This window comes from Pezoporus occidentalis, unplaced genomic scaffold, assembly GCF_034315485.1.
Source record: "Pezoporus occidentalis ecotype Australia unplaced genomic scaffold, CSIRO_AGI_Poc_V1 ctg211, whole genome shotgun sequence".
Taxonomy (NCBI): domain Eukaryota; kingdom Metazoa; phylum Chordata; class Aves; order Psittaciformes; family Psittacidae; genus Pezoporus; species Pezoporus occidentalis.
Window position 1 is genome coordinate 1070680 of NW_026913976.1, and position 24609 is coordinate 1095288.

The 24609-nt window shown below is 43.0% G+C and overlaps 1 protein-coding gene across 1 annotated transcript in view; it reads left to right on the top strand.

Moving 5' to 3' along the window:
• The first annotated feature begins 1707 nt into the window (after positions 1-1707).
• ST3GAL6 (ST3 beta-galactoside alpha-2,3-sialyltransferase 6) overlaps positions 1708-24609 on the top strand; it is a 48872-nt gene continuing 25970 nt past the window's right edge. Inside the window, exons 1-3 of the mRNA XM_062619538.1 lie at positions 1708-1961; positions 22867-22966; positions 23672-23740. Of these exons, the coding sequence (XP_062475522.1) occupies positions 22878-22966; positions 23672-23740 (158 nt within the window). The 5' untranslated portion in view covers positions 1708-1961; positions 22867-22877. The remainder of the gene's footprint in view (positions 1962-22866; positions 22967-23671; positions 23741-24609) is intronic.

Genomic DNA, 24609 nt, shown 5'->3' on the forward strand with positions numbered 1-24609 from the left:
GTTCTGCAAAAATCTGGCACATCCTGAGAGTAAGTTCATCCTGTATCCTAAACAAAGGTGAGGCCATGCAAAATAAAGCAAGGCCAGCACAAAATAATACTGGACTACATAATTTAAGACTGAGTATAAGCAAGGGGGTGGATGTGAGGTCACATAACCCATCTTCTGGTATTTCCTAACTCTGACTCCTTCATTGTGCAACCTTAATGATTCTCTTTTTAGTTGATTTTGTGCCTGTAATACTTAGGTGAGTTGAAGGGTAAGGACAGAAGAGATGAGGGCTAATAGGAAAAACATGTAGCAGAGTTAAACTTATTTTAGAAGGCAGGTAGTTTAGCTATATACTTTGAAGTAGCTAGGTTTTGTAAAGACCAGGGTGTGAAGGGTGAAGACCTGAGGAATCTCTTGGGAGAAGTGGGCAAATGTATGAAGGTATTTTCTGCTCAAAGGAAAAATTACAGAGAACCAAACTTTGGTTCCCAGCCCACAACACACTGAAAGCCATCTCAGCAGGGTACAGAGTGGGATAGTCCCTTAAGAATAGCTAAAATTTCCCTGCGTTTAATCTGTTATTTTTGTTACCTGTAGGCTGTATAAAACTGCTGCTGAGAAGAGCCTCCACCTCTGGTCATTCCCAGTGACAATCACCAAAATCCCAAGAGCTGCTCTTCCAATAACGGAAGCATCTTGTTCTGATACAATGCTAAAGCCATACCATAAAAATATAGAAAATTGTTAAAAGTGGTCAGGATTACGTTTGAAACAGGAGAGAACAATTAGATTATTAATAACCCCTCAGACTTCTTCTAGCAAAGTACCACATTGACACAGCACAGGATTCTGGATAAAATGATACTTTTTTCCCAGCCCCTTTATCACTGACACAATTACTTATAACCTTCATTTTCAAACAGTAATACCCAGGCCCGCGTGGCTGGCTGTCGTAGTGTGAAGAGTTTTCCAGGAGCCCCATGACTCTCTCCTGTGCTGGTCATACAGGGTGGTGGTCCGTTTTTCGAGCTCTTCAGGGGAGTAGTTGATCCCCTAATGGCATTCGCTGGGGCTTGGCTAGAAGGGGGCGAGGTACTCGGGGAAGGAGAATCCTCCATCTGAAATAACCGCTGTGGGTTTCAGCTTTCTTGGTTTCCCCCTCCCCTTTTCTCCCCTAGGTGACAATGAGTTTGTTAATTCCTGGAGGCTAGGGAGGGGCTGGCAAGGTGGGAAAGGCTCAGAGGGGGTTGAGGGAGGCTCTGCCCCTCGCTTTGTGGGTCTCCCGCCTCCATCGGGCTGGCGGGGCGGGCGCGGAGGGGACGGCTCCTGCCCAGGGGAGGAGGAAAGAGAAACAGTGGCTGCAGCTGAAGTCAGACAGAAGATACGGTCATTATTGAGGGGAGACGGAGCAACGCTTTAGTTTTCTTCACGTGAGTCTCTCCTCTCCCTGGAAGGTTTTGGTTTTATATTTCGAGGAGGAATTTCAGCAGACTCGAGCTGAGTATTACGTCTTTCTAAACACACAACGTGCTTCCTTTTACGTTTTCTTTTGCAGACGGGTCTCAGCTGGAACCAGTTCTCTTTTTTTATCCTTACGGTAAACACCGCCGGGCGGGAATAAGGCCGATAGCAGCCTGAGCGGCCCTGATAAGCGGCAAGCTCTGTCCCCTTTGCTCAGATGACTTAAAACATCTGGTGTGTTGACAACTGGTAAGTGAACACCTCTCCTCTATTTCATAAAGTGTAGCGAGCTCTGTAAAGAGCATTGGCTGGGAGGATAGGATTTCTTGGATGGTGCCCGAACCCGTAGGACCGGGCACGACGAAAGCCCTTATTCTCGGGTTTGCCGGCATTCTTGCCGTGAGCCATCTTCCTTCCCACCACGCTCTTGCATTATTTCAAGCTGGGAAGGCTTCCAGCTAACCTCGTGTAAAGCCTACGTGTGCTTCCAATTTTAAAACCTCCTTCAGGTAAGTACTGATGGGAGCAGCTGCCAACAACATTGTTATTTAATGTAAATGACTACATATTCAAAGGTAGAGCTGGCTATTCGAATACATCAGTGTGTTCCTGGGTGAAAGTATTCAAGGAATTAATTGAATTTCCAAAGAGATGAAGCCTGCCTCTACAAGCTTTCTTTGAAGGGAATACAGTTTTAATCGGCTTGAGAGCTGGTGAGATGAGATGTCTCAAACCTTTCCCAGAGGTTCCTGGGAACTTCCTGGTAAAAATTAACATCGCGGCGTCGCAGGGACCCGGTTACAGCTGGGGATGACCCTGACTGAAGCTGAAGCTCTGCCGCCGCCCGGCTCGCCGGAGGAACTTGAATGCGCTTGATTCCCCATACGCGCCCCCGGTGCTGGGACCGGCTGGGCTGAGGGGCCGCATGCGGGGCCGCCTCTCGCCCCCGGCCGGAGAAGGGCCCCCGTGGGGGGCGCGCTCCCCAGCGGGCGGCGGGGACAGCCGCGGGCCCCGGGGCCTCGCTCCAGCAGCCGCTGGGCAGCACAGGAGGAAGCGCCAGCGCCGAGGGGGTGTCCGGCGGGCTGCCGGCCATCACCTAGCCAGGTAGGCGGCTCGGGGCTGGGGGATATGAGGGAAAGGGCAGTCCCCGTTCCCCCGGCGGCTCCTCCGGGAAGGAGCTTGGCTGGGGGGGAAGCCGTTCCCCTTTCTCCGGCCTCCTGGAGCAGCCCCGCTGGTGGGTGGTCGGCGGAGCCGGTCCCAGCCCTGCGGCCAGCAGCCGGGCCGCATGCTGCCGGCCCCGAGAGCCGCCCCGCGGCGGCCTTGGGGTCCCCCGCGAGCGATGAGTCGGGTGGCGGGGCGGTGGCGGGCCCGGAGGGTGGTTACGGGGCGGGAGCCAGTGGTGGGGCGCCGGGTGGGGGCTCTAGAGCTGGGCAGGGCCAGGGGAAAGCGGACACATGCGGGACGCGCAGCCCCGCGCAGGGGGAGCCTCCAGGCAGAACTAGCGGCGGTAGCCGGCAGCGGTCCGTAAGTGGAATTTGAGGGGAGACTCGTGGCTTCTGCTGAGATGCTTGGGTCTGGTAATCCCAGCGTGTTGCCATGGCTGCTGGTCATGCAGGTTCGGATAAAGGATTGCTTTTACTGGGGGCGCTGAAAGGGAGAGACTGACTGCCCCTTGGAAATGCCCAAGGCCTAGGGGAAGGAACAATGGCTGTGTGGGTAGACTCAGCCTGAAGCTACGCGAATCCATTACTTATAGTTTAGGGAAGAAACAAACCCTGGAAGTTTTATGTTCTCTGCTTTTTTTTTTTTTTTAAAAAAAAAAAAAAGTCTTTGGATTATTTTCTGTCAGTGGGGGTGGTGCTTCTATTTTAGGTATGGCAAACTGTGAGGTCAGGCTTGCTGTCCTCTCGCAAATTAAAATTTCCAGCGAGATGAACAGCTCAGCTGTTGTGCTCCTGCTACCCAATTGAAATTTTCTGTCCAGGTTTCTTTAGGTTTTGTCCCTCTCATTACCCACTTTATGCCAGTCTGTTCTTCCATACTATGTGGTTGCAAAACGATTTAGAAAGGACAGACTTTGTGATGGGGTGAAACTACTTGTTTTAATCTGGCAATTCCGTTGTAGCTGGACTGTCTAAAAAGATTATTCATTAAAAAGTATATATACTTTGTGGTGAATGCCATGGTACTAGACTTTAAAAGGTACATTCAGAGTCGGCTTAAAGGAAAAGGAAATGTGTATGGAGTGAGGCTTCCTACCCATCCATTTTTGAATAGAATATATTCTTATCTGATTAGCTCATAGAACTGAAACTAAAATAACTTTCCATCCACATGTAAGACAGCACCACCGTATCCTTGTTTTTATTCTTCTCACGTGAAATAAATCTATGAATCTTTCTTTTCATCTTTCTTTTCATCTTTCTTGATGCAGTACTTGCTTCTTTAGCATATCTGTCTCTCTGCGAGTCAATTTAAGTTATTTCTTAAACTTAAGCCTATAGTATTAAAGGTGGGTAAATCCATGATCTCCCTAAGGGTCATTTTGGCTGTAGGAGACCTCTCCATGCTTGTTGGATGTATGACTCGTCTGTTGAGACTTGTGAGACTCCCCGTGTTCAAATACGTCCCTGTTCAAAACTAGCAGGAAAGTTTCTCTGTGAGATCAGTTCCTTGTTGCTGAAGTGCCTTTGGGAGCAGCTGCAGAGCATGTAGGTAGGACAGCCAAACCTGAAAGCTGGCAGGAAGATCACAAGTGCCTGAGTCCTGAGTTGTGAACGAGTGGAGAAATAGGTGAGTTACGGTGTTCTGGCTATAAAAGGTGATTGATGAGGTAGTATGTACTATAGTATAACTATGTAGTTATGAGATATGTACTGTGTGTGCTGCTGAATAATAGTTTTTGCAATTACGCAGGGGAGTTGCCTCACTGAGGAGGAAAATACAGTAGCTGATGGGGTGGTGGGTCTCATTTGCAGGGGCAAGTGCTTGAGATGCTTCTCTTCCACTGTCTCCTCAGACCTTTGAAAGCTTACATGCAGAGACAGTTTTAGAGCATTTCATATGATTGCTTTCTTCCTTGTGTGATTGTTTTTGGATAGAAGGCAGGGACTGTCAAGAGTTTCTTTTATGATAGCTTCTTTGTCATTAACACTTATCCTGGCTTGTTTTCATTGTTAGTTTCTGGGTACACCACGATTAGTGCCTTTCAGTAAAGGCTTGATCTGTTCTCCCAAGACAGGCTTGGTAAAGTTCTCATACACTGCTTTGGGTGATTTGGTTTGATTTTGTTTTTTTTTTGTTTTTTTTTTTTTTTTTTCTCTTATGTGTTGCTTCATATGCTGCTGGAGATTAGTTCAAGTATTTTGGCTTGGAAGAGGATGCAGTGAGATTGGCCATTTGAAGATAGAACGTGTACATGAGGTGGTCCACATCATTGACTCCAAGGGCTTGTGGGGAAGGGCTCTTGCTTATTTTTTTTTCTCCACGGTATAGCTTGAGCTGTAGCACAGCATCTTGGTTTATTTGTCTTTCTACCTTAACATTAAGGTTATTTTACAAAGAGGCATGAAAGGTTATTTTTACTGTGTGTATGATGAGAGATACTCTGCTGTGTCTCCCTAGTTAAGTGCATTTTAGGAACAGGCTCAAGATTACTTGAAAAACATTTTACAGACGTCTTTCCTTACAGATGGTTGCACTGTTTTAGTTAAATCAGTTGAAATGTGCACTGTGTGTTTTAAGTGGAGTTAAATTTATCAAGCTTCTGACAACTCGTCATTTTTTGAGTAATTTGTTCATTGATTTCTCTGGCCTTATAGGGAAGCTAGTAAATAATATTGGGAAATTAATTTATGGGGTAACTGAATATACAGGGTTTTTTGTTTTTCAGTCTCTAATTTTTACCACCTGTTTACTCAAAAGAACAAGAGCTTCGTAGCAGAATGCCCTCCCCTCCCCCCAGACTTCCCCATTAATCCAGTTTCTTCTACTTCCATTTTTGCTATGTTATGTGTGGCTGCTTCTGTACCTTTGCATAGTCTTCAAGGGAGATTAAAACTTCTCATACTGTTTGGTGTATGAACTACTCAAAGCATTAAATCTTTCTTTCATCCTGCTACAGAAGAATAAAAAAAACCCTCAGCTTTTCTTGATGTGTACTGAGGTTGGAAGGAAAACATGAGGTGCAGGCTGTTGTTTCCTTTACAAGTCACCTTTCTGCGGTGCGTGAAAATTTGTGGTTCAGTGCAGTAATCGCTGATATCTGTAGCTACTGTTTGTGCAGAAAGGTTGAAAAGCTGAAAAGTGATGGGCAGTATTAGCTCAGGTGTGCTATGAAACAAAAATAGTGAACATGTGGCTTGTGTGTAGTATTGCTGCCTTTTGAAACGTGCATTGAGCAAATGGAGGTGCAGAATGTCGCAAAATACTTTGTGGTACTGCTTCTTGCTGTGTTCTGTACCTGTCATCTTCAAATATCGCCACCTCCTTTCATTTTGTTTGAGTGGGGTGTCTCTTCAGCTTTCAAAGTTGGTCATTCTCTGGTCTTGAAGGCAAAAGTCTTGATATCTCAAGAGGAAGCGCTGCAACAGAATGAGCAAATGTTAAGCTTCCCCTGGAGAATACCCAGACTTTGCATGTAATTGTTCTGCACTCCCTCTGCTTCCAGCCTTGGCAGTAGCAGCAAAGCTGGAGTACATTGTGCTAGAGCTATTCTTTACATTCCAGCACCCATGGGGAGCCAGGAGGAGCAAGGCAAAAACTTGAATAGCCCTTACTTGCTCTGGCTGGGAAGGGAAGGCTGGAAAGTCTGAGGAGCCACAAAGCTGATCCTCCCTCCTGTTAGGAGGACAGGAATGGAGTAATGAAGGAACTGGTTTTAAGAGCTGACAGAAATGAAATGAAGTTCAGACTTAATTATTGAACCTCTTCTTAACATCTCTTGATTTAGAGTGCAATTTTGCATTCCATAGGGGAATATTGCTTTCTTTTGGGCTGCTAGCCAGTAGGAAACTTTGTGAGATGCGTGGCTAGCAGTCTTGGATTTCCACTGAGTCTTCAGCTCACTTTGAGAAAAGTTTCTAGTCCTTTTGAGTACAGGTTCAGGAAACACTGAAATAAGGATCAGCTGCTGCAGAGCTCAGAAGAGTTCTTTGTTAGACTGGATCTGCAGACTGGCACTTGCACAGTGGTAGCTGGCCACTGCTTACTTTCATTGCCGCTTTTCAGAGCGCTACGGCCAGCAGCACAATGAGAATGGTGTGAGGGGCATGTCACTGGATTACCTGGAGCCTTGGAAGAGGAAATAATATGCCTATGTAATGGTTATTTAATAGTCAATACAAAATGTGTGTATAAAATACAAATTATACCCCATGTGGGATGGAGGGCTGGGGGGAGAGTTTCTGGGTTTGCCATTATCTTTTTTCTAGTATATATATATATTGGTTATAGCTGGGCTCTCTTCTGGGCAGCTAATTTTTTGCAGGGGTGTTGGGCTGAGATTTTTTTGGCTACACAATGACCCGTGGTGGGTCCCTGATCTGTTTAGGTAAAGGAGATTACAAGTACCCTAGCGTAACACAAGGGACAGTGCGGAGAAGGAACTTTTGGGTTTTCCTCACTTCAGTGAAGAGAGAGGGAGGTGCTTGCTGCTGAAGAGGTGTTGTTGCTAAATGAAGGCACAACCTCATTCATCTTTTGACAGTCAAAATAGATAAATCCTGTTTCTTTGAGGTTCTTGAACTTGCCTGTCTCTGTCCTCCACCAATGTCATGTCTGAGCACCCTGGAAACATTATCACCTGCATCTTCACAGTGCTTTAGGGTAGTCTGAAGTCAAATGTGTGGGATTGAGACCAGGACAGGAGGGTTAGTGGTATAGATGGGAGGTACCCTGTAGGGTTTGTTTGAACATAACATTTGGACAAGATTAATAATAAATCCACTTGAAGTGTGAGAACAAGTTAGGATTTGTCTGTATTGGTGAGTGCATACAAGGCTTGCTAGCATGTGGTAGCGAGTCTTGATCATGCCTCTAGTGTAGACAAGTTACTGCCTTCTCATTTGGTTAGCTGGGAGACTGTTAAGGGAAAACTACAGCTTGCCCAAATGTTTTGCAATATTTAATGGGACAGGGTGATTAGCTTGCCTTAGTTGAGAATTGACTTAATTGCCTCAGATGAGACTCTGGAAGGCTGTATAAGCTTATTTCCCCTCCCCCCTAATTTTATAGCCACCCACGGCAGTTTTAATTCCCCACCCTCATAAAATTGAGGGCCTCAGGATTGTGTCTGTGGTGAAGTGCCCTGTGATTCAAAAGCTCTGATGTAGCAGTACCACTTCAGTCTCCTTTGGTGGGTTTCCTATCCTTTTATTTGCCCTGGCTCCCAAGTATAGACACTGGTGGGTCCATAAGAGGATGCTAAAAAGAGTAGGCAGTGATGTTATCTTCCAAATCCTGTATGAAGCAATTGCAGATGCTGCAAGGGGAACAAACCAGAAAGTCCACAATGTGCTGTCCCTAAAGAGCATCTCCCTCTGTCACTTCTAGGGACAGACTAGTGGGCGAGACGAGCATTGGTCTGACGTGGCAGAGTGTTTCTTGTGCCTGTGTTGCTCACTTTGTGCAGTGGAGCACAGGCCATGCATGTAAGCTGGATTTTGAATATCCAGGTGGTTAAAATTACTGGTCAGTGTAAATAGCAGTTGTACAGTTTCTCAAGATTGACTGCCTTTTCTTGCAAAACATGTTAAACACTTACTTCATTTTCATTGAAGCCATTTGAACAGAATAGCTGTTTTCATTCCTTCTTTCTTTTGTGCTAATGGCATGCCATAATTTGCTTTCAGTGTGGGACATAGGCTCTTTGATGGTTTAAGCCTTAAACCTTAGTTTAAGGATTTTTAATGTACATTTTAATCTACATGAGAATGTTGTTCAGAGTTTTTCAGAAAGAATGGTGAAATACAATATTCATATCATTCTTCAGATTTCTCAGCGAATATTTCCTATGATAAATACTAGCTGGTGTCAGTGACTTTTTGAAGTTGTGTGATTGAAGTCAGCTAACACCATTAAGTGACTGAAAGGGGTATTTAAAATGTTTAACTTCAGGCCATTGTTTTGTGAAATTTGGACACTTACATATTTGTGCAAGGCTTTTCCAAATTTTAGCACTTCTTTAATGGCCAGAGGCTTTTACATCTGCCACAATTGTGTGATAAGCAGATATAATGAAACCAGGCTTCTGATGTCTTTCTATATGTGGACTTTGTGATCTTTAATGAAAGATGAGCTTATAGAGCTTCTTTGATCTACTAAGCTGTCTATTTTTTGCAAAGTTTGTGTAGGTCTCAAACACACCAAGTTCCTAATCTGTCAAATTTGACTGAAATTAGCCAGAGGGGTTCAAAAGTTCTATACGGAAGGAAGGAAAGGACATGTATGCATGCATACAGGATATGATTGCATAAATTTCATTTCATGCTAAGAGCATGTGCTCTAACAGAACAAAAAGCCTTTTACTGTACTGCATTTCATGCTCTAATGGAGTTCTGTGCTGTCTGTGGCATGACTTACAATTTGAGAGGACATGGTGGTGCTGGAGGCTGAGGTGGATTTGATGTGGTCAGTGTAGCAAGAAAGAGATGTCAATAGGCAAGAAAGCAGGTCATGCTTACTGTGTATCTTGTTCTAGAGGACTTCCAGTTTTATGCTCAAGCAAATATCAGACTTTATCCTTATGTTTTATCCCTGCTGCAGCATGGGTCAGTTTGGCAGGAAGAGCAGATCTGTTCTACGACAGAAATCCATCACCCTGCTGGTGAGTCATGGGGAGGCAAACTCAGTCTTGTCTAAGGGCTTACCCGTTTACTGTTGTATCTTAAGAAGAGGTATTCACGCATACAGCTCAGGTCAAATCTGGTGCTCAGCAAAGTTCAGGTAAGGGAGGATGGCTGATGTGTTTAAGAGTAGTGTAGTCCTGAAGAAACTGCTGTTTGCTTTGTGTAGCACTTCAGGACTGTTGAAACTGAGAATCAAACAGCAGAAAGAGACACTGTGTTTCACCTGCAGCAGCCAGACTTGGCTCAGAAGGGAGCAAATCAAACTGAAGGGTGCTGATGATATGTAGCAGAAGGTCCTGTGTGAAGCCATCACTGCAGCAGGGACTGGACTGTGTGTTTGCAATCTATCTCTCGCAGGAAGGCTGCCCAGCTGCCTGCATGCTTTTGGCTCTCAGCTGGACCCTAGGCATTTTAGCCACTGCAGGGCAACCCCAGCTGGAGGGCTGTGAGACTCTGAAAGAGGATGTGTGGGTGTGGTGAAATGCACCTTTGACTCCCCTCAGTTTTAGGGGTGACTATCCTCTTAAAAAAAACTCAACTGAAACCTAAAAACCCAGCACCCCTCCATTCCTCACCCCCCTTCTCCAAGCAGTGATACACTGATTTTCAGTTTTTGGGAGGAAATGGGTTGTGGTTAACCTTCAGAGAGGATTGAGGTCTGAAAGCCGTAAGTGGGTGCCTCTGTGTAGCATATAAGCTTTCCCAGCATTCTGTACTGGACTAATTTAGGCAGCTTTCCTCCCAGACAGATGGGAGTTGAAGATTACAGTCAGAGATAATTAGCTTTCCTAATGTATAGGTAAGGAAACGAAGGTGCATGAATCAGGGCTATGAGCTCCACTATAGTTTGGATAACCACTAAAAGTCAGCACTGCAGTATGGCTTGTTGTAGGGTTATTTTATAGCTCTCTATATGCAGAAATACATAAATTAACTTATGTAAACTTTTCTATAAGGACCTGAGTTCCCTTAAACAACTAACAGTCTGTGAAGAATTACAGTTCTGGTTTTCGTCTTTTAGACTGATCTTTGTTCTGGGCTTTTATTGTGAATTTGATTTTAACATTGTCTAAAGAAAAGCACAATGATACTCTGAATGCTTAAGCTGGATACAGCTATATGTCTGTTTCCCTTGGAAAGCTCATTACCTTACAAATCTAATGATTTTTTTTTTTTTTAACATATGTACACTTACTTACAACCTTTCCCATTCAGAAAAGATTTCTCATGCTGCATTAAATGTTCTTCAGGATTACATTTTTCAACTATGCTATGTATCTCATAGCTCTCAAAATCCTCAGGAGAAGTACTGTTTGAATATTGTATGTGGTAGTTTCTCCTCTGTTCACATCTAAGAAATGAAGCAAAGCACTAAACGCCTTTAGGGGATCAGATACAGGCTCTGCTGCAACCTGTACAACAGTTCTTTGTTAGATCAAAACCACTTCATGTCCACAAACCATTCTCATAGTTACAAAGTTGCTAATTTTCTTTTTCTTCCTATGGATGTTTTTGTTGTTATTGTAAATATTTTTTTTTTTTGAGCTTTAGTGCTAAGAAAACAAAGCTGCAGATAAAGAAGGGCTTTTGAAAATAGCCTTAATATTTACAATATTCAAGTTTTTCCAGTTTGGCACCGTCAGTTTGGCTATAGCTTTCTTATAGTAGTTAGCAGCTAGGGTGTGTATTCTGATTAAATGTCAAAATCGAAAGGCAATGTGAATGTATTCATTGCAATGCTGAATTAAGGCATTAACGTTATCAGAGAAGCTGCTCAAGCTGTTGGTGAACTCCAGCTTTCTCCTGATGTATTGCATTTGCATGGCAAATATTTGGTAGGGGGCCACATGGGTGGTTTCTCTGAGGAGCTGCTGGCAGCTTCCTCTATGTCTGATAGAGCCAAAGCCAGCTGGCTACAAAATGGACCCACTGCTGGTCAAGACCATCAATGATGGTGGTACCACCACTGGGGTAACGTGTTTAACAAGGGGGGAAAATCTGCTGTGCAACTTCAGCTGGAGAGAGAAGTGAGAATGTGGGAGCTGTGCAACCACTAAGGTCACTTAAGGAGGAAGAGAGGAGGTGCTCCAAGTGCCAGAGCAGCCTGTGGTACAGGCTGCATATAGGTGGCACAGGCTGTCCCCCAGCAGCCCATGGAGTTCCAAGGATGGAGCAGATATTCACCTGCAGCCCCTTAAGAACCCCATGCGAGAGCAGGGGGATGCTCAAAGGAGGTTGTGACCCTGTGGGAAGCCTGTGCTGGAGCAGGTTTGCTGCAGGACTGGTGACCCCACAGGGAGCCATGCTGGAGCAGCCTTTTCCTGAAGGGCTGCACCCCTTGGAAGGACCCACACTGGAGCAGTTCATGAGGAACTGCAGCCCATGGGAAGGACTCATGTTGGAGAAGTTCATTCAGAACTGTCTCCTGTGGGAGGGACCCTGCGCTGGAGCAGGGGAAGAGTGTGAGGAGTCCTCCTCTGAGGACGAAGGAGCAGCAGAGACAATGTGTGATGTACTGACAGCAGCCCCCGTGCCCTGTGCTGCCAGGGGGGAGGAGGTAGAGATTTTGGGAGTAAGGTTAAGCCCAGAAAGAAGGAATGGGTGGAGGGAAGGTGTTCTCAATATTTGGTGTTATTTCTCATTATTTGATTGGTAATATAACAAATATCTAATACTAATAATTAAACTCATTTCCCTAAGTCAAGTCTATTTTGCCCATTATGGTGATTGGTGAGTGATCTCTCCTTGTACTTATCTGGACCCATGACCCTTTTGTTGTATTTTTCTCTCCTCCGTCCAGTTTAGGTGTGTGATAGAGCAGCATTGGTGGGCATCTGGTGTCCAGGCAGGGCCAGCCCACTACCCCTGGGCTGTCAGGATTATTGCCCAAGGAAACTTGTGGGACTTAGTAGTGTGGGGTGAATGCTACCACTTATCTTCATTTTCTTGCCTCCCTGAATTAATTTAGTTTTACACTTTTCACTGACTCGTTTTGCTGCACTCCTGAGAGTCCCAGAGCTCTATGTTGGCACATATGTATTGCAGCAGATTGACTTGCAGAATCTGCTGTTGGGGTAAATTCCATCTCGGACAGCTGGGAATCTTGATTTTATTTTTTTTTTTTAATGTGTATTTTTTTATGTGTATTGGTTTTTATTTTGGTTTTGGTTTTTAGCAGTTGAGGCAAGATTGGGGGCAACACAGCAAAAATCAGCGAACATTAGGTTTGGAGCTCTGACCACAGACATGCTTTGTGTGTTATCCAAGTGAAAATTAAACTCTTCAGTTTTGTGTGCTGGGCCTCTTAATCCACACAAACCAGCATAATGTAACTTGTTGCTTTTTATAAAAAGAGCTGTGTCATCAGATGATGGTGGTCCATGTATTTTTGTACTTTATCATAACTAGGGCTTGTAAATGCTACTGTGAAGACTGGTCATACAGCAAGCACTTGTGTTTCTTTAGGGGCAGATTCTGAGATGGGTAGTCATCAGGATTTATACTGTTATGACTAACTGAGAAATTAGGCTGATTTATTTAGTATCTACTGTTGATGTAGATAGGGAGCATTTCATTCTCTAGGTGCTGGTAGGGAAGTAAGTAAATTGGCCCTCTCACTTACAGTTGTTAAAAACAAACACCCACACCCCCAACTTTTATTCCCTCTGCCCTTGAGAGTCCTAATTTGCCTGTGAGTGGGGTGGCTTGGTTTGTTTGTTTTTTTTGGTGTGATTTATTTATTTTAGCCTATGGTTGAGATTATTCTTTATTTTTCCCAAGATGACTGGTAGATACAGTTTTGTAATTACTAGCCAGTCTTGTGAGAGCTGAGGTTAAATCACTAGCTCCCAATCAGCCAGAGCTGAATGCTTTAGTTATGCATTATAAGGAGACAAAGCGTGCCTTGTTTTAAGGTGAACGTAATGCTGTAGTGAATGTGCATGCTATGATATAGATAAAGTTCTCTTGTTGGACATTTATTTATTTAGATTGGTATGGTTTCAGGGCAGGGAAGGGAGTGAACCGGTGAGCTGATACGGTTTATAACTGACCTGTTTGAAACCTGACTAATTTGGCTATTTCTGTCCTTTGTTCCTTCCACTTTTTTCCATCTTTTCCCTGTGGGAAACCTAAGAAGGATTGTTCGTTTGACCTCAAGCCTCTGGCTCTGCAGGCACTCATGGACAAAGAAGAGTGAGTGTGAATGAGTTACTGGTGTTGTAGGGGGATCTAAATGGTTTTGTGTTTTCTCAGCTGTTACATGTAGCATGTCTTTTGTCTTTCTGGTTTAAAAGGATGTTGAAGCAGCAGAGCAATTCAAAATCATGATGCTCTGTTCCTTCAGGAAGAGCAGCTCAAATTGACAGAAACCTTGTCAGTTAGGCAAGTCAAGATATGAGGAGAAAAAGACTTGACCTCTGACCCCCAGAATGCATTGGATGGCTTGTTTATATTCCAGTCTTTCTGGAAGAAGAGCTGAAGGGAGGGGGAAGGTATAGGCTGAGAAGGAACAGTGTTGTGACCACAGTATGCAGGAGGAGCTGTGTGGATTTATGGCATCCATTCTCTGTGTATTTTATTTTGTCATGTATTATACCAACACCTGTGATGTGTAATATATAAATAGCAGCCTAGGTTAGGCTGGCTAAAGCTTTAAAGGTTGATCTGGGACAGCACAAAAGGGCTGGAAGAAATCTTTCAGTTAAGGCTGTGTTACTGCATTTGTGATTGATTTTTTTTTTTTTTTTTTTTTAAAGGTGTAGTTAGAGTTGATGTTTGCCTTGATTAAAGCTTTGGGAGGCGAAGCAGAGCTATCTGTGCTTAGCTGATACCAGCTTTGTTCTTTTCATGCACAAGTTATCTGTTTGATGCACAAGTATCTTTTGACTGAATCCAAAGTAGCTGGTTTTGTATGGCACTGCATCCTTGTGGCTGGTGGGCATGGCAGGAACTACTGGTCTGTGTTAAGTGCACTGGAGGAAGAAAAAGAGCTGGGGGTGGGAGGAAGAGAGGGGTGAAGTGTGTTGGGGGAGGAGGCTTGTGGAGAGACAGGACAGGGAAAGTATATGGAAACATCTGTTCCCAACTTGTGCACCTTTGCATAAATTGGATGCTTCCTACTGGTCCTTGTCTCAAGGCACAAAAGCAGGCAAGAAGCTGAGTCTGTGGACTTAATCTTACTCTTGGTCATAGTTATAGGCAAGGTTTCTGGAACTCTGATACTTGGCAAGCACCGGTTAGATGAGAATCCAGTAGTTACTGTTGTTCCACTTCCCCTCAAAGCCACAAGTTGGATTGGGATCTACCCAGGGCTTTTAAACTCAAGTTAGTAGTATTTAACTGTGTTACAAAAAGTGTGTCTGTTGTTGGAAGGAGCCCCAAGCCATTTTGGAACGTTAGGGAATATCATTTTCTGTCTTGGGGAGGGGGGGTGTGTGGGTGTGGAATAGTTGAAAACAACATTCACCAACTAAGATATATCAAACCAGCTCTTTTACTCTTGCAGATTTAATTGTATGTCTACACCATGCAATGGAGCATTCTGTCACCTTGACCTGATGCCAGCGATCCACATTGCACTGTGATCTGAGCCAAAATAGTAGCTTGGATCTCAAGGGTGACATAGCAACTCTGTGATAGCCCCAAACTGGAGGTAACATGTTCTGCCTCTCAGCATGGCTAATTAACTCAGCATCAGGCAGTTGCACCAAATACTGTTTCTATTGAGGACCATTTCAGTGAGACCCAATACCTGTGATCCTTTGTGTTTTGCTCATCGGGCTTTTCTGGCAGGATGCACTGGCTGATGCTGTGTACTCTTGCTTTTCATCTGTGGATCTAGTATTTGGTGTCAGTTTAAGTGACTTTATATTTTGCATTGGTAGATCCAAAAATGATATCTCTGTGAAACAAGGCACATCATTGATTGTGGTACCTCTGAGAACTGCTGTTATCACAGCAGGTTTTTTTTGCAGCTGAAAGGGAGGCTGTTTCAGTAAGCTTTAAAATAACTTGTAGTAACTTGACCTAGACTTACACGTGTCTTCTTGCTAGCCAAGAAATGGACTTGAGTGCAAGCAGCCTCCTTTTTTTTTTTTTCTTCTGACCTTTTTATTTCTTCTGTTCCTGCTCCCACTGTGGGACACATGTAAAAGCTCCTGGGTGGTCAGGCAGAGGGAGGGAAGAGGAGTGAAAAAGGGGTTATGCCACTGAACAGATGATCATACTGCACTAGAAAAAAAAGGATGTAAGAACAAGAGGGTCTGAGCCTGGTAATGACTGCAAGAGTGAGTCAGGACCTACAGGCTTTTTGCAGCTTTTGCCATACTCTCCCTATTGATGGCATGTTTTCCTTGGAAAGCTATGAACTCGTGTCTTTCAGATCTTTCCTGAAATGCTGAAAGGCTTAGGTTTGGCTAGAACAAACTGCCATACGTGATTTCTTGCATGAAAAAATAATGGGAATTGAGGTGAGAGTGTGAGACTTGAGATGAAGGCTTGGAGGGGAGTAGATGCTGTGTTGCCTGTTATGCCCAAAACACGGAGATAAACTGTGCTTGTTCCCAGACCTGCCTGCAGCCGTCTCTAGGGGAGCTAACCTCCCTTTTCCACCAGCCATCCTGTCCAGGTATGCTTCTGAGCTTTAAGTAAAACTGGAGTCACACACATGGGAAATGCAGAGATCTCCTTGAATATTTTAGACGGAAGCAAATGGAAATGAAGATTGTCACTGAAAAATACAGATTAAATTGTTTTTCCTTTTTGCTTGACCCAGCTGTTGGGAATGTTCTGGTGAGAAGCAAAACACTGGTGTCTGTACTTGAAGGGCAAAAATGGAATAAAATGGTGATGACTTGTCCACAAAATAAATGTATTGCTGTCTCTTGTGGTGCATAGTAGGTTTCATCGTTAGCAGGATGATGAAAGGGAGGCAGGCAAGCGTTTAGTTCCTAAACCAAATCTGTTAACTCTCACAGCCTGTCCTGAATTTGTGTGCAGTACTTGGCATGCAAACATGCAAAAAGTCAGAGGTGGGCATAGCTTTAGTTTACATCTCTTCCCACTAGATAGTGTCAGCAGAGGCTACATTTCTGGCTGTAATAGCTGGTAAAGAACAACAGTTGACTTAAATCTACTAAACGTCACTACTACTGTGACATAAACTGGACATCATTGCTTGCAGTTGAGTACATGGAGAAAAAAATATTTTGCTGTTTATTTTCAGGCCTTTTGCAGCGTTAGAGAGGGAAAATGTTAGGGAAACATTGGAAACCTTCCTTAACAAAAAGGAGCTCTGGAGGAAGATCATCTTTTTTTTTCAGTTACCAGGATCCTGTTGAAGTAAATAGCTAGTTTGGTAAGCTGTTGCAGGGGAAGAAAGCTCTGGTTTTCATACCAAGTCACCAGGCTTCTTTCTCAGCTGCTTATCCCCTCATCATTGAAAGAGAAACATAGTATCTTCCAGTGTAGGAAGAGTATTCCACTGCTGGTACAGATATTGTGAGATGGTGGAAGTCCCCAGTGACATTTTAACATAATAAAACCTTAGTTTTTTGGTGTCATGGATTGCACAGGCCTTCAGGAACAGGAATATCTGCTTTGGTTTTGTGTGGGGTGGGGCAGGTTAGCAAGACTCTTTTCCAATTAAGATGCTGTTAAACTTGCAACTTCAAAACTAAGCCTTGCTACTTCAAAGCTAAGCTACTGTTGTTAGAGAGTTAGTAATATAATTTTAATTCATGGCCACTTTTCTAGGGTAACCCAATATATCCTCTCTGAAACTAAATATTCCTGAGGTCTTCTGTTTCATAATAAACTGAAATCAAAAGGAGGATTGGAAATGATGAAAAAATATAAGGAGTGTGTGAGGAAGGCATTAAACTGACTCAGCTACTTCAGTGCCTTTAAGATTCTGCTGGAGTGCTGTTGTATTGTCCACTACAGCATTTCCTTCCTGAAGAGGTGAAGAATTAATGAACTATGCAAGAGTAAGAACTGGAAGAGTTAATGATGAATACTGTATATATTTGGCAGAAGATATAGATAAGCTGCTATAATGTGAGTACATTAAGGCACATAACTTGAGACTGTCATCTTGCTGTGTAGTTGTTCTACCAGGCATGCACTACATCCTGACCAAAAGGAAGCAGTGCTGCAGTACTGGTGATCACAAGCAAACCCACAAGAGATTGGCTACATCTTAAAAATCCTGATATTTTTTTTTCAAACTTCTTAGTCTTTTTTTTTTTTGTGCTTTTTCTGCTGTCCCTTCAAATTTCAAGGTCCACTCAAATCATATTTTCAAGCTCACTTCCCTTCCTCCCCCACAACTACAAGAGCTAGGAATTTGAGTTCTGAGTGAGCTGAAATTTCATGGTGTCAGTTAATTCCAGCAGCAAGGAGTTAAACTGTTACAGGACTACGTATGGAGCCAACATTGTTTTAAGATTAGTAATTTTTAATTTAGCAGTAACCACTTTTTAGTTAAATATTTAGTAATAGTCAAAGGTGCTTTATAAAATGAGTGGCACATACTGAAAAGTCTCCTGCATTGTATTATTGACAACCTAATTTCAAGGAAGAAAACAAAAGTAAGGCTTACAAGGGTAATGAAAAAAGGTGCTTGTAATGTGGTCATGTGATTGCCCAGTCCAACAGCTGTAGTTTTCTGTGTGATTATTCTGTGGCGTGGCTGCATCAACTGCATATGTAAGTTGAAAGATAAACTGGAGCTCTGAGGTGGTGACTCATATTGGATACCACACTTGATGAAGCTGCAAAATGAGGACTAATTGTATGTAAAGATGCAGCTCTGACAAGGACATTGGTTTTCCACTTCCATCAAGGAAAGAAAATATTAGCCTCTGGGATTATATAATAAATTTGCAATGTACTCAGTGTGTTGGTGGGAGCTGGGGTGGACCCATCTGTCCATGGGAGATGCAGGCTGATCTTGAGATCACTTAATACCATAACAGGGTCTGGTAATTCTGTAACTGTAGCTCTGCCTTAGGCGGCGTAGAAAGTTGAACAGCGGAAGCTGGTTTTAGATTCTTAATAAAAAATACCCATCAATCTCTTTATAATGCTTATGCATTCTGTTGCTTGCTTACTTTCAGAAAATTGACCAGCTAACATTATGAACATTGTGCACTGGCATGCTGGGCTCCTCGCCCCTTCCTTTGTGTGGATCACCATAGGCTTTTCAGAAAGAGGAGGGAATTGAATAGTTGAGTTCCAGTTTTGTCCACCTTGTTTTGCTTAACCCTGACTGACCTTGGCCTAAGGGCACCATGACCTCTGTCAGTCAGGTTGATGAGCTTAAATCAAGATGCAGGATTTTGTGTTGTGATAAATAAGCTGGAATGGGCCTGTCATTTTACATCTGAGCTGTGTCTTCTCTTTTCTTGCATCTCTGACTGGGAATTTTCTAGTGCAATATTTACATTGTAGGAGTTTGTTTTCCTTTGATTAGCTTTCTGTAACACTTGGTTATTTTAAAATAGGCAGAGCTGGAAAATGCTGTCACCATTAAAAATGCAGCCAGAATAATTTATTCCATAAACAAGGCAATGGTTTTGTTTACTAAACCAGGTTAAGAAAGTCTTCACTAAAAAGACTGTCTTTCTTGACTACGTAATTTTTCTTCTTAAAGAACTGGATGAAGCCAGGCACTGGGGGTTGGGATGGTGAGAAGACACTTGTGTAACTATGGCCGTTTTATGTTCCCAAGAGCTGAGTTAGGTACACCCTACATTCTCATGTGAGTGCCATGCTGATTGTCCTACATGTGATACTGAAAGCTGCTACAGATTCCTTAGGATCCTGTTTGAAGAATGTTGACCTACATTTTCTTGTTTAAATTAGTGTTTTGCAGGCTGTATGAATATCTTTGTAAACACTTTCCAAGCATTTTTTTTTTCTCTGACTAGTACTGTTATTCATAATGTTTTGGTTTTTAAATACCCTTTGCTTTGTCTTTGCTCTGTTTCGTACCCTGGTCTGACCCTTCAGCAAGGTCTCTTCCATTAAAGTCAGCAAAATCAGCAATTTAATCAGTTGCTAATTTAGCAACTTTATTTGAAGAGCTGGTTCATTATGTTCTGTTGTTTAATTGATGTTTGCATTGATCGAATTAGGGAATAAAAATAAACAGTTAATTTCCATTTCAGTGGGATATTTCAGCAAACTTCTGCAAACCAGGAGGGGGTAAAATACTGACAATGGAAAAAACCCAAACAAAACAACCCAAGGAGAGACGCATCTTTTTCAAATATAGAATCATTTAGATTGGAAAAAAACTTTAAGATCATAGAGTCCAACTGTAAACCCAGCACTGCCAAGTACAGCACTAACCTTTTCCCCAAGTGCCACATCTATACATCTTTTAAACACTTCTAGGGTGGTGACTCAAACACTCATTGGGCAGCCTGGCCCAATGCTTGACAACCTTTTTGGTGAAAATAAATTTCCTAATACTCAGTCTAAACCTTCCCTGGTGCAGCTTGAAGCTGTTTTCTCTTGTTACTTGGGAGAAGAGACTTAACACCCACCTTGCTACAAACCTCCTTTCAGGGAGTTGTAGAGTGATAGGGTCTCCTCTGAGCCTCCTTTTCTCCAGGCTGAACAACCCCAGTTCCCTCAGCTGCTCCTCATAAGACTTGGGGTCTAGAGCCTTCGCCAGCTTCGTTGCTCTTCTTTGGACCCACTGCAGCGCCTCAATGTATCTCTTGCAGTGAGAGGCCTAGAACTGAAGGCAGGCTTTGAGGTACAGCCTCACCAGTGCTGAGTACAGGAGCATCATCACTGCACTTACCCTGCTGGCAACGCTGTTTCTGATACAGGCTGGAATGCTATTGGCCGCCTTGGCCACCTGGATATGCTGCTACCTGATACTCAGACAGCTGTTGACCAACGCCCCCAGGGCCCCCTTTTCTGGCAAGCAGCTTTCCATCTCCTGTTCCTCAGGTGTGTAGTATTGGATGGGGTTGTTGTGACCCAAATGCCGGACCTCAGAATATTGATGCAGCCTGCCCAGATCCCCTGTAGAGCCTTTCAATCCTTAAACAGATCAACACACCCATGCAGCCTCATGTCATCTGCAGACTTACTGAGAGTGTACTTGATCTCCTCATCCAGATCCTTGATGATGATACTGAACAGAACTGGTCTCAATACAGAGCCCTGGGGAATGCCACTTGTGGCCAACTGACAACTGGATTTAACTCCATTCACCATCACTCTTTGGACTTGGTCATCCAGCCAGTTTGTTACCCAGCAAAGAGCACACTTGCCCATACAGCCAGCAGCCAGTTTCTTCAGGAGAATGCTGTGGGAAATGGTGTCAAAGGCTTTACTAAAGTTTAGGTAGACAACATCTACAGCCTTTCCCTCATCCTCTAAGTGGGTCACCTTTGTCACAGGAGATCAGGTTAGTCAAGCAGGATCGGCCTTTCATAAGGACATGCTGAATGGGCCTGACCACCTGTTTGTCCTGTACATGTGTGCATGATGGTACTCAAAATGATGAGCTAATTGCTGTTAATGACATTTGACTAAACCCAGTAGGTAAGGGTTTTTTGGTAGTATCCTTGCAGTTTTAGGGAAAGACTTATAAAATTATTGCAAAAAAACTCAGAGTTTGCTCTAGAATTTGAGAGTGACTGTCAAAAAATTCTGTAGTAACTCTTCCAGAAGAGTTAAGGGAATTGGAGCTGTAAGGGAGGCAATGTTACTTCCCAGGGCAGGATGAAAGGTTGAAATCGCAACAGCTGCAGCCTGTAGTTCATCTAGAACAGAGCAGGACAGGCTGGAGGGTATACTTAAGGTTGATAGATGATAGCTTGTTAATTGTGTGGCTTTGTTACAGTTAGATATTGATATAAAACTCTATCTCTGACCCTACAGTTAAGCTTGTGTGAAGGATGGGGCAAGGGGTGTATATGTAAATAAGGAAGTAGTGTCTTGTTGCACTCAAGTAATTGTAACAGATAGTTCACAGCTTCACCTCAAAGAAATGTTCATGTGAGTGGCAGTAGTGTATGTCTTAGTCAGTAGTTTGTGTCTCTATTTCTGATAACAAAATGCAGTGCGCTCTAGTAGTTTATTGGTCTTTAATGCAAGGTATGATGTTAAGATGTTACTAGCATAAAGCATATTGCTGTAAATCATCTGGACTATAACTGTTTTGAGTTTTACTGCCTTAGGGCTGTTTAACACAGGTTTAAAATAAGAGCAGCTCTAAATAGTCAAAAAATCAACACAGAATTTTAAAAAAGAAAATTTAAAAAAAATAGAAGGAGGAAAAAAACCAAACCATAAATGCAAAGGTTCTGCTCAGCAGAAAAATGCAGCAGTATGTCTGGATATGGCTTCTGTTTGCTGGACAGCTGTTTCATACCTTCACTATAAAAATATAGATATGCAAGCAGGTATTCATGCATTGCTTATATTGAACCTTCTTACCATGGTAGGGGAAGAAGTGAAAATAATAAAAGGGTATAGTTCTTGAGTAAATTTCCACAGTAGCTTGTGGCCAGAATGGCTATTTTGGACTTCTACTAGATTAAGCGGTAACAGTTTATTCATAACTACTTGAGAGGGCAGCTCAGTGTGTTCGATGTGAGCAGTGCAGAAGTTTCTTTTCCCTCAGTGTTTCTTGCCAGATACCTGAGCTTCTGGTATGTCTATAGTTTTCTTTTAGTAGACTGTGCAATGAAGTGTTTTAAAAAATGAACACTATTTCCCCATGATTAGTAAGTTCCATAGATTGGATCCTAACTTGTCTTCCTTGCTTTGTGATGTGTGAAAATAGCATTTTTCTGTCACTTGAGCAGTGAAGTCCTGGAGACATTCAAGGCCAGGCTGGATGTAGTTCTGAGTGACCTGAGCAAATTGAAGATGTACCTGCTCATTGCAGGGGGGTTGGACTATATGACCTTTGAACGTCCCTTCCAACCAAACTGTTCTATGATTCTATGAAGTCTGTCCTTAAGGGCATAAGCAGATGGCTTCAGTACAGCTTTAGATGACCAAAACCAGACTTTAAGAATATTCAGTGGTCCTAAAAAAGCTGGTAGCAATTTTAGGTAGATCATACCCTGTTCTGTTTCATTGGCATCAGCCTATTTACCTCCTGCAAAGTGCTAATGCTTATTTAATTGCATAATTATGGAAACTGGTAGTGTGTGGCGCAAGAAAGAGGAGAAGCACAGGCATGTACCTGTAAAGGCCAACTTCTGAACCAAGAGGCTGGTTTCTTTGGGCTGCAAATGGGCAGAAAGGAGCTCTTACTCTGATAGGCTTCTGGAAGAGCCCATCTTCTTCCTGTGCCTTCAGAGAGAACCTAGAGTGAGACCCTCTCAATGCTTCTGTGCAGAGTATGCACATGTCTTAGGTGCAAAACAACGTTCAGTTCCTGTCACTGTGACTTTGTGTGTCAAATTTGTGGTGGTGATGAATGCTTGTAATAGCGATGATTTCCTTTCACAGGTTTCAAGATGCTTTATAAAAGCTCATGTTAATAGCACGGCTTGGATTTAAATGTCTTGTTTTTCTTACATTTCAGATCTATCAGTCATGAAACGAATTCTTCTGTTTTTCATCCTGGCTGCTGCTGTTATGTATGGCATACTGCATGGAAATCTGTGGAGAAATAACCTCTACTGGTATGGTGATGCTTTGTTCAATTACATTGCAAACACCCTCATGGCTGTAAGAGATGTGGCTGGGAGTTGCTATGTTGCTGGAGAGCTGTTTAATAGTGATCAGCGGAAGTGAATACTACTCTCTGTTCTGTTTTGTGGTTGTTTTGTTTTGTACTGTGATTTATTCTGTCCTGTCAACCTTCCGTCGTGTCACTTTTAAACCCAGCGGTTGATTTGAGCCTGATTGTGTGGGGAGGTCAGGACCTCAGAGATAGGGATAGCCACTCTGAGTTTCAAGAAAATAGGTGTTTAGGTGAGAAGAGATATCCTATTTGTGTGTTGTGTCCATAACTCGTCCCACCCCACATGTGCTTAGTGTTAGCTTGTTTCTTTAGGTGTCTGATAAATGTCATGGGAGAGGCTTGCCCCAGTGACATCCTTGTGGGAAGTGAACCTTCATTGTCTCCAGACTCCTTGGAACAGGTGTCTTGGCACCTAAAATTCAGCATAGTTATTGAAGAAGTTGAGTTTCCATTGCCTTTTGCATAGCTGTGACCAGGACTGAGCAGTGTGTTTGTGTTATGAAGATAATAGTGATAGCTTTTAAAAGTAGTGATTTATGTGATTCTATTTGTCTTGCTTATAGCATACAATTGATAGAGTGGCTTTCTGTTGTGGTTTCTGTTTATAGCAAACCACAGTGTTGTGACATTTCCCTTTTTGCAGGATTAGCTTTTATGGACAGACTTCCTCTGTGAGGGCTTCTCCTTCCTATGAGACTAGTGGAGTTACCCAGTAAGTTCAGCAGTTGAGTATTTTTGTGGTGGGATTTTTTGTTTTTTTTTGGTTGCTTGGTTGTTTTTTGGGCAGGTGGGAGGCATTGAGACTAAAATCAGTAGCCTTTGTCTGTAGGCTCACCATTCAACTGGTTATTGTACTGGTTATTGTCTGTTGGCTGTTTCTGTTACGAACACAATTGTAACATGTCTGACAAAGGGAGCTTGTCTATGTCATGTTTCCAGTGTTCGGTTAATATTTATGGCCATTTACAGTGACTGTCTATAACAAGCAGTGAATTGATGGAAGGACATTTGTTTACAACTTTCAAATTTCTGTAATTCTGAGTTACCTGAATAAAATGAGCAGAGCTACAAGGGCAGCTATTGTACTTAAAATTTAATAAATCAGAGGTGTGGTTAACTTGTGATGTGCAAGTGGATGTATAAGCATATCTTGTGCTAGTAAATTCCTGCAATTAGGTTTCTGGGACTAATAAGTGTCTATGCTAAAATTTAAAAGCAGGCCTCTTCTCTCTGAAGCCATCCTGCAAAATGCCATCTGTGAGGCTTATGCTGGAAAGCAACGAGCTGGCCAGCTGATACCTTTCACAGGGTGCTTTTTTTTAGTGTATGTATTCACATGACAACTTGGGGTTACTAAAAGCAATTAACCTTAATGGTCTGTTTGGCTTGTGGTTCTAGTGTGGTGGTTTCATCCTTCTGTTTTTAATGAAGCCCAGATGCACGCATTGCTCACACTGAACTTTGTCCTGCCTTCTGGGCTTTGTATTTGTTATTAATTGGGCTAAATCACCAAGGTGGGAATGTTCTTAAATGTCTTTGCCTTATGAGAGGAATGACTTAAGCCCAAACAACCTCACATTC